The following is a 15,725-nucleotide window of genomic DNA, read 5'->3' as shown; positions in this document are numbered from 1 at the left end:
TGGTTGACTGCTCATTTTTTAGGGGTTTGAGGGCTTGCATAGGTCATCAAAAAAAAAAAACACAGATTCACTTGCAACCCCTCATCATTTGGGATGATCTCATAACTCTTTGTTTTGGTTCCACTGTGGAAAGGCAACTGTTCAGCTTGTATATCTGAAGATATCTGTCAAAGCGCGGCACACGGAGCACCTAAAAAGGACATGTTGTTTCATTCCCGTCTCCAGCACCTCAGAGCCAATTACAGTATGATGTCAGTATGATGAGTGTTTGGTTAATGTCCAGGCATGGTTGAAACAACAACAAACTTTGATAAATAAAAAAAGCTCTTCATATGAACATCGACAACTAGGGTGGAAAGTTGGCCAGGTCTCCAGCGTATCTGACTCAGGGGATGCGGCGGCTAACACGCACCTAACCTGACATCAGCGACAGCCTTTCTCTCATGCTTTAATGGCCACCTGCAACTTTTCAGCACAATACAGTTGGAAAAATGTAAACAGATGAGACATTGTGCATTTCAGTGGCACTCTGTGTTTACATTACTCTAATGGAGGGTCCGTGCCTGCCTTCCATCCCAGGAGAATTCTACGGAAAGAATTCCGAAGATGGTATTCAGCTAAAGAATTCCGAGCTGTGAGAACCTGTGAACAGAGACATCCCAAAGCAAACCTATGACCCTGGATTAACACTCACAACAGGGGAAGGATGTCACAAAGCCCCTCAAAACAGACTCCTACATTTCACATATTGCATAATGCATCGTATGTGCTGAGAAAACGAGAGAGGATGTGAAGCAGAGAGCCCTAAGGGGCCTGGGCACAGAGTGTAAACACAGAAAGACCTGGAAAGACCAGAGTAACACTGGTCTGCTTAATGTCATCCGAGGCCCGGCATGCACTTCACCCTCTCATGGCCAATTATGGCCAATATCACATTGTGGTGAAACAGACGCAGGCCAGATGGCTCTAGAGGATGGTAGACAGCTCTGAGAGAGAGAAAGTCTGAAGCCTGTCTTCAAAAAATAAGCAGTGATGTAGAGAACATATTATTGAGATAATGCCCACGCAGTGTATGTGTCTGGCCATCTACTTGTGTCATTTAAAAAAGTACAACATAGCAGATCACCTTGGATAGGGAACGTAAAGTTAAAAACATACATTAGTGTGGTCACATTTCACCCAAAACCTAATGAAAAAAAAATACAATTAAGATATTTTTCCACATTATTTTAATAACAATTCAGCTCATTTCCTGCAGAATTCACATTACTGTAATACAGTAACATGTACTGTAATAGTAACTGTAATGAAATGTTTAAAAATAACAAATTTTACAATAATTATATTAAATTTTTATACAATTATTAAAATATAATGTTATACTTTCGCTTAAAAATTAATACAAATATAATAAATAAATTAGTTAAATTACTTGTTATAATTTTAGTAGTAAACATTTTATTTGTCAAGGAAACATGAAACATTTTTTTCTTTCATTTGATTTTGGGGTAAAATGTAACCCATTATTTCATCATTAAATCTAGCCGTATTCATATAAACACAGCTGAAATTATTTTAATTACAATCCAGCATATTTTCTGCAAAATACTCATTACTGTAATAGAGTAACATACTGTAATAGTAATTTATAAAATGATCTTTAAAATGTAATTATCATAAATGTAGTACAACAAATATATATTATAAATATATAATAAAATATAATAATTTTATTTAAAATAAAATATTACAATTATAATTTTGTATTGTTATAATTTTGGCAGTAGATATGTTTAATTGCAATGAAAACAATGTCACAATGCAAAAAAAAGTTCCTTTATGTTTTTAAGATCATATCATCACCTACGGTGAACCTTTTCATCCACAATTGTAAATTCACACTGGCATTTGATCCTTGTTATTGGGTGTCACATCACAGGTCTAACCTCCAGCCAGCCAACCAGTTTAGCAGAGGAGAATTTACCAAACATGGAGCGAGGAGAAAGCAGGTCTACAAGATTCAGGCCATTCACAGAAACACTCCTGAATTCACAGAAAAGCCATTAAACAGGGTTGTGTTCGGCTTCAGTGAGCTGCGTCATTGTAAACAGTGAGTTCAGCAACTTTGTCCTTGCTGAAGGCAGTGCGCGTGTGTATTTTTCAGCTTCTTTTGGCTGGAATCATGATTTTTGTACTGTCCCTACCTAAATAAACCAATAAATAAATGTAAAAAAAGTTTAGTTTAACATATTTCAGTTAGTTACCAAGGCAACATTTTTTTTTTCATCTAATACTTATATTTAATATTATTTCTTCAATAACCAAAAACATTTTTAATAGTTTTAGATTTAATTGATCACATTCAACTGAAACCAATACTTATATTAGATTATCATTAAAATATTAATATTATTTGAATCATATTTAATTATTTTGCTTTACATTTGTTAATTTTATTAATAATAGAATTTTAATAACTAACCCTACAAAATTAGAGATTAATATCATATATAATATAATATATTTTAAGATTAAATATAATATTTAAAAAAATAATAATAGATTATTATATTAAATTAAAAGAAGAAAGTATATGCAACTTTAAAGGATGTTCAATATAATTATGTTGTCCACACAATCACATTCTCGGCGGTGATGATTCAATAAATGTAGCTGAAAATCAGCTTGAAACCTCCTTGTTTTTTTTAAATAATATCTTATATAATATCTGAGGGTTAAATAAATAAATAAATAAATAAATAAAATAAATACATTTAATTTAATTTAAAAATAAAATAGAAAGGTGAATGCAAACACATTAACAGATTCATCCCTTGTATCTTTGCCGTCCTGTGGCATGTTTTTTCCCATGTCTAAAAAGTCAGTTTATGTTTCTGTCCTCCAGCTTCCAACCAAACCACGTCCAACTGATGAAAGCCAAACTTTCCCTCGAAAAACAACAAAAAATATGTGCTCCATTTTGAGGACACGATATTAAACAAGAGACTTTTTAGTAACACGGGTAGAGCAATGATGGATTCTGGCTTGCCTTGCACGAGCAAGCGTACATGAGGAGGAGGAGGAGGAGAAGGAGGAGGAAAGAGGTCTTTTGGAGTCCAAAAACACAATTCAAACCAAAAAAGGAATGTTTGTTCACTATGCTATCGCTTATGCTTTGTTATTCCCCCTGGCTTATTTAGGTCTTGGGAGAGATCTGAACCGAAGACCCCAAGCTTTTATTTCCTTCTTATAAATATTAATGGTTGTGGGATGATACGTTCTGGTCTCCAAAATTGGCAAACATCTCTTTATCATCAATCTGATTAACAGTGCAGATTCCGTGTGATGACGGTTCTAGGAAATGATCAAAAACGGGTCATCAAAACAACCACAGACGTTCTTACCAGTTCATAGTTGGCAACAGGAACGCAGGAGGATGATACCTGCAAAACAAATTTAATTTAATTTAATTTAATTTAATTTAATTTAATTTAATTTAATTTAATAAAAAAATAAAATAGAAAGGTGAATGCAAACACATTAACAGATTCATCCCTTGTATCTTTGCCGTCCTGTGGCATGTTTTTTCCCATGTCTAAAAAGTCAGTTTATGTTTCTGTCCTCCAGCTTCCAACCAAACCACGTCCAACTGATGAAAGCCAAACTTTCCCTCGAAAAACAACAAAAAATATGTGTTCCATTTTGAGGACACGATATTAAACAAGAGACTTTTTAGTAACACGGGTAGAGCAATGATGGATTCTGGCTTGCCTTGCACGAGCAAGCGTACATGAGGAGGAGGAGGAGGAGAAGGAGGAGAAGGAGGAGGAAAGAGATCTTTTGGAGTCCAAAAACACAATTCAAACCAAAAAAGGAATGTTTGTTCACTATGCTATCGCTTATGCTTTGTTATTCCCCCTGGCTTATTTAGGTCTTGGGAGAGATCTGAACCGAAGACCCCAAGCTTTTATTTCCTTCTTATAAATATTAATGGTTGTGGGATGATACGTTCTGGTCTCCAAAATTGGCAAACATCTCTTTATCATCAATCTGATTAACAGTTCAGATTCTGAGTGATGGCTGTTTTATGAAACGAAAACAAAAACAAATGATCAAAACAACCACAGACGTTCTTACCAGTTCATAGTTGGCAACAGGAACGCAGGAGGATGATACCTGCAAAACATAGAAAAACAAAAAAACATACATTTCAGGCCTGATTCTGTGACTTTCAAGTCAACACATTTGACCACTGTGATATGACTTTTTTCAAGTGAAATGGGATTTTCAACCAGAAAAAAAAAGCGGGACGGGACTTGATTTTATCCAATCGGAGCCAGGTGTTCAGAAGAGAGGGACTGAAGAAGGATTCATGAGATAGAAAGCTGTTTCAGAGCCAGTGCAGCGTATTACATTTTGATAAAAGGTTACTAAGACATTTTGCTTTCATCTGGAAAACATGCACAGATGAATTGTGCACAATAAGGAACATATCAGAAATCAAATTTCAAACATGTCCACAAAACATTGGTAAACCTGATCACTTTCACACAAAACACCAGAAATGTACTGTTTACATACAACTCCATCCCAGTGTTATTTTAGTATTATTATATCATATTTTAGTATTTATTCATTTTTTGAATAAAATATATATTGTTTTGGTTTAGCCATCTAGCTTCTATTTAGTTTCAATTAATTTGTACACTGTAAAAAAACATTTACGGTAAAATACCGGCAGCTGTGGTTGCCAGAACTTCACCGTAAAAAATATGGTAGGAACATTTTAACATTTTCAGACTTAACTTAAATTCACAATAAAATACTGTATTTCATTAACTGATGTAATGTTAATAAACCAATATATTGAAGTGTTAATATCTGTCTTGAACCATTGAAATGCACTGATAACCACCAAAACTGGTGGTGATGAGAAAGTCACATGATGAACCAAAGCTCATCACACACAGCTTTTCTACGAGCTGAGGAGGGCAATACTTATATATAGAAGGTGCACAGAGTGTCATTCACACAAACACTAAAGCCCATCATGGTGACACACATGAAACTGAAATAATGCAATAAACATTCATTTAACAACATTAGATGTAAGATTAAATGGAAAACATGCACAGATGAATTGTGCACAATAAGGAACATATCAGAAATCAAATTTCAAACATGTCCACAAAACATTGGTAAACCTGATCACTTTCACACAAAACACCAGAAATGTACTGTTTACATACAACTCCATCCCAGTGTTATTTTAGTATTATTATATAATATTTTAGTATTTATTCATATTTTGAATAAAATATATATTTTGTTGGTTTAGCCATCTAGCTTCTATTTAGTTTCAATTAATTTGTACACTGTAAAAAAACATTTACGGTAAAATACCGGCAGCTGTGGTTGCCAGAACTTCACCGTAAAAAAAATATGGTAGCAACATTTTAGGTTTTACAGATTTAACTTAAATTCACAATAAAATACAGAATTTCATTAACTGATGTAATGTTAATAAACCAATATATTGAAGTGTTAATATCTGTCTTGAACCATTGAAATGCACTGATAACCACCAAAACTGGTGGTGATGAGAAAGTCACATGATGAACCAAAGCTCATCACACACAGCTTTTCTACGAGCTGAGGAGGGCAATACTTATATATAGAAGGTGCACAGAGTGTCATTCACACAAACACTAAAGCCCATCATGGTGACACACATGAAACTGAAATAATGCAATAAACATTCATTTAACAACATTAGATGTAAGATTAAACCCTACTGTACACATCTAATAAGAAAAAACGAAGAAGAAACATGTTATTTCAACAAAAAAAAACATAAAATATGAAGTGTCATGCAGGGAATTCTGGGAGTGTCAATTTACGGTATTTCACTGTAAATTATACAATGACTTTTTCTTTTTCACTTCCAAAAACCATTTTGGTATGCACAATTTCTTCTTTTAAAACAACTACTGGACAATCCAAAATAATTTTCTGAGCCAAATAACATTATGCAACAAATAATGTAGATAATCATGATTTTATTTTTCTAATCATGATTTAATAATAAAAACGAATAAAGTTAAAAAACCTAATAAAATACAAGTTAAATTCATATCAATATACTGTAAATAAATATACCACTATACTATAGTACTATAAAAATGCTATAATAGTACACACATAACACAGTCACGACAGATCGAACCCATCATCTCAGCTTAGTGATTCAGAGCAGAAACAGGCAATCTACATTAATAACCTCATTTTCACAATTTCATAAACAGGATTGGAAAGTCGCTGCTGTTTAAAGATGATTTTAGGGATGCACGATATATCGGCCACCATATCGGTATCGGCCGATAAATGCTCATTTTTTCTGTTATCGGTTAAAATGACATATAAAGTAAAAAATATATATAATAATAACAAATAAAAAAAGTAGTTATAATATAATGATTCAAGAAATGCAATGACTCAAATCAAGAAGGAGATGTCATGGCTGATATTAATCATGGCTGATTATTCATCACACTTCTATGGAAAGTCAAGTCAAGCACATTGCATTTGTGGGATACAGTATTGCATGCATGTGCACTCTGGGCCAAAAGAGGCCGTGTGTCACAGAGATTTTACCACTAAGCCTGTGACTTGGAACCCACACACATAATGCTGGTCTATTTCTCACTGGTTGAGCACAAATGTGGTAAATAAATAAAGTCAAGGCATTGGGTCAGATTTCAGTTGTGTCATTCCAAGGACAACTATTTATGAATTCCCAGAGTTCAAGCGTGTCTTTGCAAAATTTGATTCAGATGAAAGTGAGGAATTTGACATGGTCTGGAAGCCATCAGTTCTTACCATTTGTTTTGACAGCTGAATATATATGTGTGTTCTATTCTAACATCTGGCATTTGTGTTAAATTTATTCGGCCCATTTAATTGCTCGTCTTGATGCTGACAGAGCACATCGGGTTTCACAATGTCAGTTTCTCGTTTATCAATGACCTTGACTTGTCATTGATAAAGTGTTCCTTAAAAAGGTACTGAGCCTTAACTAACTGAGTTTGTAATTTAGCAGGTGTGCTGCACCTAAAAATCACAACATGTCATGTATTGATGGTGTTTGTGAAAGCACTCCAGCAATGGCATAGAAATTCCGTAAAATCAACCAAAATAACCTAGCAACTGCATAGCATTGAGTACAGATTGAGTCTCGAAAACATCTAAACTGTCATGCAAAAGTTCTGGGTTACTATGAGTAAGATGATCAGTCTCATACTTCCACTATGTGAACAGCATGTTTTCTTCTTAATAAGGGGCATGAGACTTTAAGAATGGCTAGTGCTGCTGTTTGATTTGACTTCCTGCTAAAATATGTTATTCCAGCTGTGGATGTGGAGCCGTAAAGCACATAAACACAGAAAATATCTTGTTTTTTTTTCTCACTACAGATCTCAGCATATCTAAACGAACTCTAAACACAAACAATTAACCACTTTAAACAGGAAGACTGATAAGAGAGAAACAACAAATGTAAGCAAGCTGACATCCCAATTTTGGATAAGTTAGACAAACATGGACACACTATTTTTAAAATATTAGGCAGTATATCTTAACGTTAAAACAGCAGAAAACAGTCTGAAGATCTGGGAACCTGCAAACAGATAAAGTTTTGAGGTTTCAAAAAAAAAAGTTATGATATCAAAAAACATAAAATAAATCAAATGTATTATAATTTTAGTTAATATTTCGTATGTATTTTTATAATATTTATTGTAGTATATCATTTAATGTTATTTTACATAAATTTTGAGACTAAAAAAAGACTTTGATAAAAAAAGACAGAAAATTAGCTGAAGATTGAATAAAGAAATGTATACATATATATATACAGTATATATATTAGCTAATATTTCCATTAGGGATGCATCAATACAGTTAGCTAACGGTTCAATACAAACCATGGATTTCGGGTCGTTATTTGCGCTTTAAAATAAAACTCCTGTACACTAGAGGAAAACATGGATTATCATATGTCTACTTCAAATTTATTTTGGGAGAATTATTGTTTTTCCTATTTTTACCCAAATAGGATGGATTAATCATTATTGAGTGCTATAAACACATGTAATATCTGTTTCATTCATACTGTAAGCTGGATGGCACCCTCGAAACTCCAAATACTTCTCACAGACGTAATAGTACTTATGATGCTCCAGGAAATCCCTAATATGGATAAAGGCATCCAGCTCTCGCTCTAGCGGAGTAAAAAGAAGATAGAAATGTTGAATGATGAAACAAAGACAATAAACACTCTGCGACAATACATAGTTTATCTGTGTTCTTCAAGCCATCTTGGGTATTTTCATAAAAATTTAAAGTTTACTAAAAAGAACATTATTTTGTGTATTTTCGCTTTCGCAACGAAACACACAGCGTCTTCACAACATGGCGGCGGCGGTGGCAGCAACAATAAAGTTACGCCTTCTTTCTTTGCGTGAAGATTTGGGCAGCGTTATGCAAATCTTCCCACATCGTGACGTAGACATCGTGACGTAGACAGGCGTGTTTAAACGAGGCGTTTTAGGAGGGCGTGGACCAGTCTTAACTTTTATAAAGAATATCTCTTTGGGTTTGAGACTTTAGTCTTTGCAACTTCAGGGATCTTATCTATGCACAATCAGCTTGTAACACTCCAAAGAGAAAGGAAAACTTGAAATCGCATCATATGACCCATTTAAGTATACTGTATTTATAATCCATGCTGCTATGTCCCATCTTGTTCTTCTAACATCAACGGTCTGTCTTACACCAGGGCAGATCTCGAAATTTACGAAAAGTCAGTTCTCAACGTTCTCAGTCCTTTACATTTATGCAAACCAAACCATACACATCCCTATCTCCACCCAGACCCAGTATGACCACTGTACCAATCCATAACACTTCAGTGATAAACGGAAATCTCTCCCTAATCTCAGTCCATCTCAGAGCTCTGCTCTAAGTCTCCTATCACGGGTCTGGTCTTTCTCCAGATTGGATTCCATCACCTGGCCTAACTCTGCATGCAGGCACCTGCTGATGACAGCCCGTCCACCTGCTATCCATAACTAACAAACACCTTATGTCTGCCCTGAGATCTGGCCCGACCCAGCATGCCTTCATGCCTCTGAAGATGCCTGGAATGTTTGAAACGGAGCCTGGCGACTTCTCTTTCAGAGGTCATTCTGGAAGGCCAACCAAAGTAGGGCTGAGCAGTATATTTACTACGCTTTATATTTTCTGTTATTTCTTTACACTATACTCAGAAAATACTTACTTAGCCATGGAAGCACTGACCCTAATCCCGTTACTCAGGTTAGACAAGGACATTCAGAACGGCTAGAACTCAACTCAATGCAAGACAGCATGAAAACAGCTGCTTGGAAGGCCAAAAGACGGCTTAATATTGTTTGGTGACAATAAAAACAAACAATCACACACTTTAGTGGGACATCATCACGTCATAGGATGTCACTGATGAACACGTGACCCCTTGATTCACACGTGTCAAAACAAGCACCCTGAGAGCTGGATTCATTCTGTGGGCAACAGAAGCCGTTCGGTGCTGGTATTACATCACGGTTGAGTTGTGTAAATCATTCTGACACATCCTGAGGCGGTCTACTCCGAGCATAACCTCTGACTAAAGGTTCATGCCAGGCCTCTCAAACCACAGCAGGAGTGCAGGTGAACACACAAAAGGTGATAACCACAGGTCTACTGGTGGCCAACCGCAATGCTGAAAATAGCCCTGACAATCATTCAAAAAGGTGAGTAAGCCTTTAAAAAGCAAAGACAAACATACTGTAGACATGACAGGTTACTACAATATTCACCTGCAAGGAAACAAAATACCATCTGCTGATGGATGAATGTCCCGAAAATCTGACAAGAACATGTCCAGGTCACATTTACTCTAAATGCTAAATAAAAACCTAGAGAATCACATAATAAATTATATTATTCTATAAGGGTATTTTGCATTGTGACATTATTTTCAGAGCAATTAGGCACATTTTTCACATTAACTCTCATTACTCACTAATTCTTAATGTATATTTATATTTAATACTTTTTATGCAGATTTATATCAACTAAATCAGTTGCAATAGTGCTTAAAACAATACACAAAAAACAAAACACAAAAAAATAAATAAAATAAAATAAAATAAATATTAAATATTAAATATTAAAAATAAAATAAAATAATCCATCCACCCCTTTATGTTCCCTACTTGATATTACATTCTACACTACCTGTCAAAACTTGACATTTGGACAAAAAAAACTTCAAAAGTCTCATCTTCTGTTGATCTAAAGGCTTCTGCTTAAATGGTTGAAATTAGTTTTGTAGACAACTGTTTTTCACAAACTATTTAATTTTTTCTGCATTTATTCTCAGCTCTAGTTTGTTTCCTAATCTAGCCTTCTTATAAACCTGGCATTGTATACTGTGAATATTGTTGGCTCTCTGTTGGCTTATGATCCTCATTTGTAGGTGACTTTGGATAAAAGCATACTTTCATTAGTGTAAGTTCATATTTCTGATGTTTTGATGAGTATAATAAAATGTTGAAAATACTCTTAATAAATAATGTTAAGGTATTTCCAAACTTTTGACTGGTAGTAAATTTAACAGAAAAAGATTGAAGATTAAACTTTGATTTTCAAACCACATCAACTGTGACTTAGAGATAAAAATTCTAGAACTAGAAATCCAATCAAACTAAATCATTTCCATGGTTGAGTTCACCAGCAAGAATTTCAGCTGTTTTTTTCTGCCTTGTCCTAATGCCATCTCAGACTTTTCCTCATATGTCTTCAGGATGACTAATCAGCTGTGCTGGATCAGGAGGCTTCTGGGGCAGAGAGGGGGAAAGCACAAAAAAAACTGTCCAAACTTTTTGGCTGCCATGTCAGTAACACAAAGCCTCAGTCAGTGTGCTCTTTGTGTGGAAAAGAAAGAGAAACAAAACGATTTGAGGGAAAGAGACAGAAAGGGGAGTGGATGTGTGTTGATAACACTAGAGTGTACAAATGAATATTATATAATGAGCGGTAATTGTGTCATTGCATTCCTCGCATGCTTGTGTTAACAAGATTAAACCGACACCCGTTGCCTTCAGACCGCTGCCCAAATCACGTGTGCTGGAGCTCGACCAATCACAACCAACTTTAAAGGGATAGTTGACCCAAATATGAACATTTTGACATCATTCACTCACCCTTGTGTTCCAACCCTGTATTTTCTTTCTTCCATGAAAAACAAAAGATGTTAGGGCAGTGACCGTGGCTGTCGAGCTCCAAAAAAAGAGCGCAGTATTTCTAGTGTACTTTGCCATTCAATATATTTGTGTGAGGAACAGAGCAAAATGTAATATGTTCATGATGCAAATTCTAATTTTGGCTGAACTATTCCTTTAAAATTCCTCTGAAATGAGATTTAGAAAATGAAGCTGTAGTTGTGGTAGATGGAAACCACATTCAACCATGCTTAACTCAAAAACACTTGGGTAAACTCACTGCATTTTCAACAAGCTCTTTCATGTGTATCCAAGATTGTGGAATATTTGCATTTGAATGATGCATTTGCAAAGAAGCACAGAAAGAGAGATACTTGCAAGGAGGCTTGAGGTGGTCCATCCAAAAATGAAAATGAGCTAAATAGAACCAAAGACAAATGTCTTAATGATGGATTTGTTTCTTACAAACATGCAGCTTTTCATTTCACAAGATGTTAATTGATGGTCTGGAGTGGTGTGGATTATTGTGATGTTTTTATCAGTTGCTTGGACTCTCATTCTGACGGCACCCATTCACTGCAGAGGATCCATTGGTGAGCAAGTGATGCAATGCTCATTTCTCCAAATCTGTTCCGATGAAGAAACAAACTCATCTACATCTTGGATGGCCTTCCGAGATCAAATTTTCAAGACTAAATGAATTTCCATAACTTTGGTGATGATTACTGGATAATGTTTTTTTTTTTTGTAATCATCATCATCATATAATTCCAACAGTAATTTTTAAACCTAAGTTTAACTAGAAGAATATTCACTATGGAAATATCCATTAGTTTGGACTGAGGAACTGTTCATGATAACACCAGGAATGTGTAAAAAGAGTTAAATTCCCTGTTACATTTAAAGTCTACACACATACACCATTCACTAAAATTTTCAGAAGAGCAACAGCACAACCATCAGAGTAGCTAATATTCAGCCATAATGTATTGTCTGTTTACAATTCACCAGCTTTGCCATGCCACAGAGGAATGGAAAACTGCCCAGTCATTTCCTCAAAAAAGCAAGGACTACTGAGCCACAGCAAAAGGTTAATCTCCAATCACGAGAGACTTGTGTAACTAAGGGCAATTACTGAAACTCAATCCTGCTCTAAAACACTGAAAACCAGTTACAGCACTATCAGGAAAATTGTGCAACATAATTCCTATTCTGCACTACACATAAAACATGATCTCAGTATGATCTACAGCATGAATTGGGATTGTTGACCTTCAAGGGAATGAGTTGGGTGTTTGCTCTCAGTGAAACACGGCAGGTTGAAACAGGCAAGAGCCATCTGCATTTAACTCACAAGATATGATGAGTTGTTGGCCAGAGAAACTGCTTTACAAGCAGGTGAGGAGGAGTCCCGAGTCATTCCACCTTAGGAGTCAACGGTTATCCAGATGAGTTATCCTCACCTTTTGTGCCTCGACGAAAACACAGACACTGATGTATTTCTCTCTTACACCGCACAGATACCAATGCACATAAACTGATTCAAAGACTGCAATTAGGGTTTTACTTAGAGACTTATCAAGCGAGCTAAGTTTTTACACCATTTCACAGCAGATTATTTCCTTAAATCTGCATTAGGTTAAGAACAAAAGCAGGCAACATGAAACTGCTTTCACAACTCATTGTACTTCCATAATCAGACAAATTACATGAAGAAAAAAAAGTAGGACGCCACTTGATTTTATCCATAGAGACTGACTGCATGAAAAATGGCCATCAAACACCAAAACAGAGCCATTAGAGGGGATGGACTGAAAAATAAGGAATTTCTGACATCAAGTGAACAGGAAAGAAATTTTAGAGGCAAAGCATGTTATGACATTTTGATGAAAGAATATGAGGACAAACATTTTTCCTTTGGAATAATGCACACTGATGAATCTTACAGATTACGACCAGGAATGTGTATTAAGAGATAAGTAAATGGGGTTATTTTTTTATATAATGTTGACTTTAAGGCACATTTAACCCATTAGGTCTCATATTATGCAATAAAAGCAATTCATATATAATAAAAAATATACTTTTTATACTTAAAAATAATCTCAAAACATTCTCTCCACTATTCACTGAATCTATGAATTTGTAAAGACCAATTGTTTTAAATACTTTACCAAATAAAATTAAAAATAAAAATGTAAAAATGATCAAATGCTCAAAACTTTCTTCCCAACCCAAACTGACTATTTATCGAATCTATGACTCTGTAAAGACTCATTATTTTAAAAACTAACTTTAAAAAATAAAAAGTTGGCTTTAAGGCATATTTAGCCCTTAAAGGGCTCATATCATGCAATAAAAAATGTATATATCATAAAAATATACTGTAACTCAAAATTGTCTCCCCAGTTCAATTTGTAAAGACTACTAAGATTATTTTAAAAAATAAAATTTAATTAAATAAAAAAATGAACTATACTGAACTCAACAGTCAGCATGCTCGTCGTTGGTGTAGGATCTGTCTCACAACAGACCCACCTACATGATGGAGACACACACATCAAACTCGCTCATTCCATGGAAGGTTGTTGAGGTTCATTTCTTCCCCGCATCTGTAGTCGTAAAACTCATGCTCCAGCGAGTAAGGTGAAAGCATTCCCTGGACTGTTTGGCTATATCTCAAGATAAGCTAAAAAGGACAGTACTTTAACAGTGCTTAAAATGGTTTTACGGGCTTGCAAAGAGCAGATAGAAATACCCTCATGACCAGTGGACGCATAAATAGCTAAACTCCGATCAACAAAAGAGACAATTTTATGGCTCCCTGGCCAGCAGGAGACTTTCCAGGAAATGTCCAGAGCTGACCTGATAGTGACCGGAGGACTCGACACTTTTCCCCCGCATTCCAAGGAAAGAGACAAGATGTCTTTGACAATCGTTTGCTAATAATTGAAAGTATAAAATGATCAGAGCATAGAATTACAAATAGTAGGTTGTTTGTTGTATATATATATGCTTGACGTGTTTCATGTAATCGGTGCAACTTTAACCAGTGTTTAATTACCCCTTTTTAGGAAATAAGGATATTAAAACTGTGTAATATGTGAAGTTTAATCTTGAACGAATGAAAACCAGAAATGCAGAAGGTTGAAATGAAGTAGACTTTAATAGTATGTACAATATTTGCATTTAAGAGACTTTAGAGACGTATCAATATATTATTATATAAACTGAAGCGCTCTTTTAACTTAACCAAACGCATTCTATATGAGATAAATCAGATATACATCAAATAAACACAATATTACAATGTACAATTGCACAAAAGGCTGCAAACGAACAGCGCGCATCTGAAGTGTCTCTGAAGGAAATAATGCATTATTTATCGGCTTTAAGATATCGGCCAAATTTTCTTATCAGGCCGATACCGATAACAGAAAAAATGAGCCGATATGGGCCGATACCGATATGGTGGCCGATATATCGTGCATCCCTAGTAAAAATGACTTGAAGGCACATTTAACCCTTAAAGGGCTCATGTTTTGCGATAAAATAAATGAATATATAATGAAAATATACTGTCACTTTTAAACGCTCAAAACTTTCTTCCCAACCCAAACTGACTATTTATCGAATCTATGACTCTGTAAAGACTCATTATTTTAAAAACTAACTTTAAAAAATAAAAAGTTGGCTTTAAGGCATATTTAGCCCTTAAAGGGCTCATATCATGCAATAAAAAATGTATATATCATAAAAATATACTGTAACTCAAAATTGTCTCCCCAGTTCAATTTGTAAAGACTACTAAGATTATTTTAAAAAATAAAATTTAATTAAATAAAAAAATGAACTATACTGAACTCAACAGTCAGCATGCTCGTCGTTGGGGAGTAAAGCAAAACCTTTATCTTAGTCTTAAAAACACAACAGCAACAAACAAAAGAAGTCCTAAAGTTCAAAGAGGCTAAAAAATGGTCGAGAAAAACTAAATTATGGCTGTTCTTTGGCAAACGCCTACACTGTAAAAAAAAATCTGTAGTTTTTACAAAATAATTTTGGCAGCTGTGGTTGCCAGAATAATTTTGTAAAAAATACAGAAAAACTGTAAACACATTTACGGCCAAAAACTGTAAATTTTACAGTATAAAACTGTAATTTACAAACAAGAAAATTTGAATGTAAACCAGTAAATTCAACAATACACACTGCTATTAAAATCTGTTTTGTACCTTTAACATACTGACAACCATCATAATAATGCAGGTGGTAAAAGAGAAAGCCACATGAAGAATCAAAGCTCATCACAAGTAGCTTCGCCACAAGCAGAAGTATCTACTAATATATAGAAGGTGCATAGAGTCATTCATGCAAACACAAAACACCATCATGGTAACACACATGATACTTAAATAATGCATT

General features: G+C 34.8%; 1 protein-coding gene across 1 annotated transcript in view; it reads right to left on the bottom strand.

Annotated features, from left to right (window-relative positions):
- Positions 1–15,725, bottom strand: part of LOC107571409 (tensin-3-like) — a 111,635-nt gene that overhangs the window by 83,515 nt on the left and 12,395 nt on the right. The window contains exon 2 of the mRNA XM_016257733.1: positions 4,138–4,176. Coding sequence (XP_016113219.1) covers positions 4,138–4,176 — 39 coding nt within the window. The remainder of the gene's footprint in view (positions 1–4,137; positions 4,177–15,725) is intronic.

Source organism: Sinocyclocheilus grahami, unplaced genomic scaffold, assembly GCF_001515645.1.
Source record: "Sinocyclocheilus grahami isolate Dianchi unplaced genomic scaffold, SAMN03320097.WGS_v1.1 scaffold1591.1, whole genome shotgun sequence".
In the NCBI taxonomy this organism is placed as follows: domain Eukaryota; kingdom Metazoa; phylum Chordata; class Actinopteri; order Cypriniformes; family Cyprinidae; genus Sinocyclocheilus; species Sinocyclocheilus grahami.
This window is presented reverse-complemented; position numbering and strand designations above follow the sequence as displayed.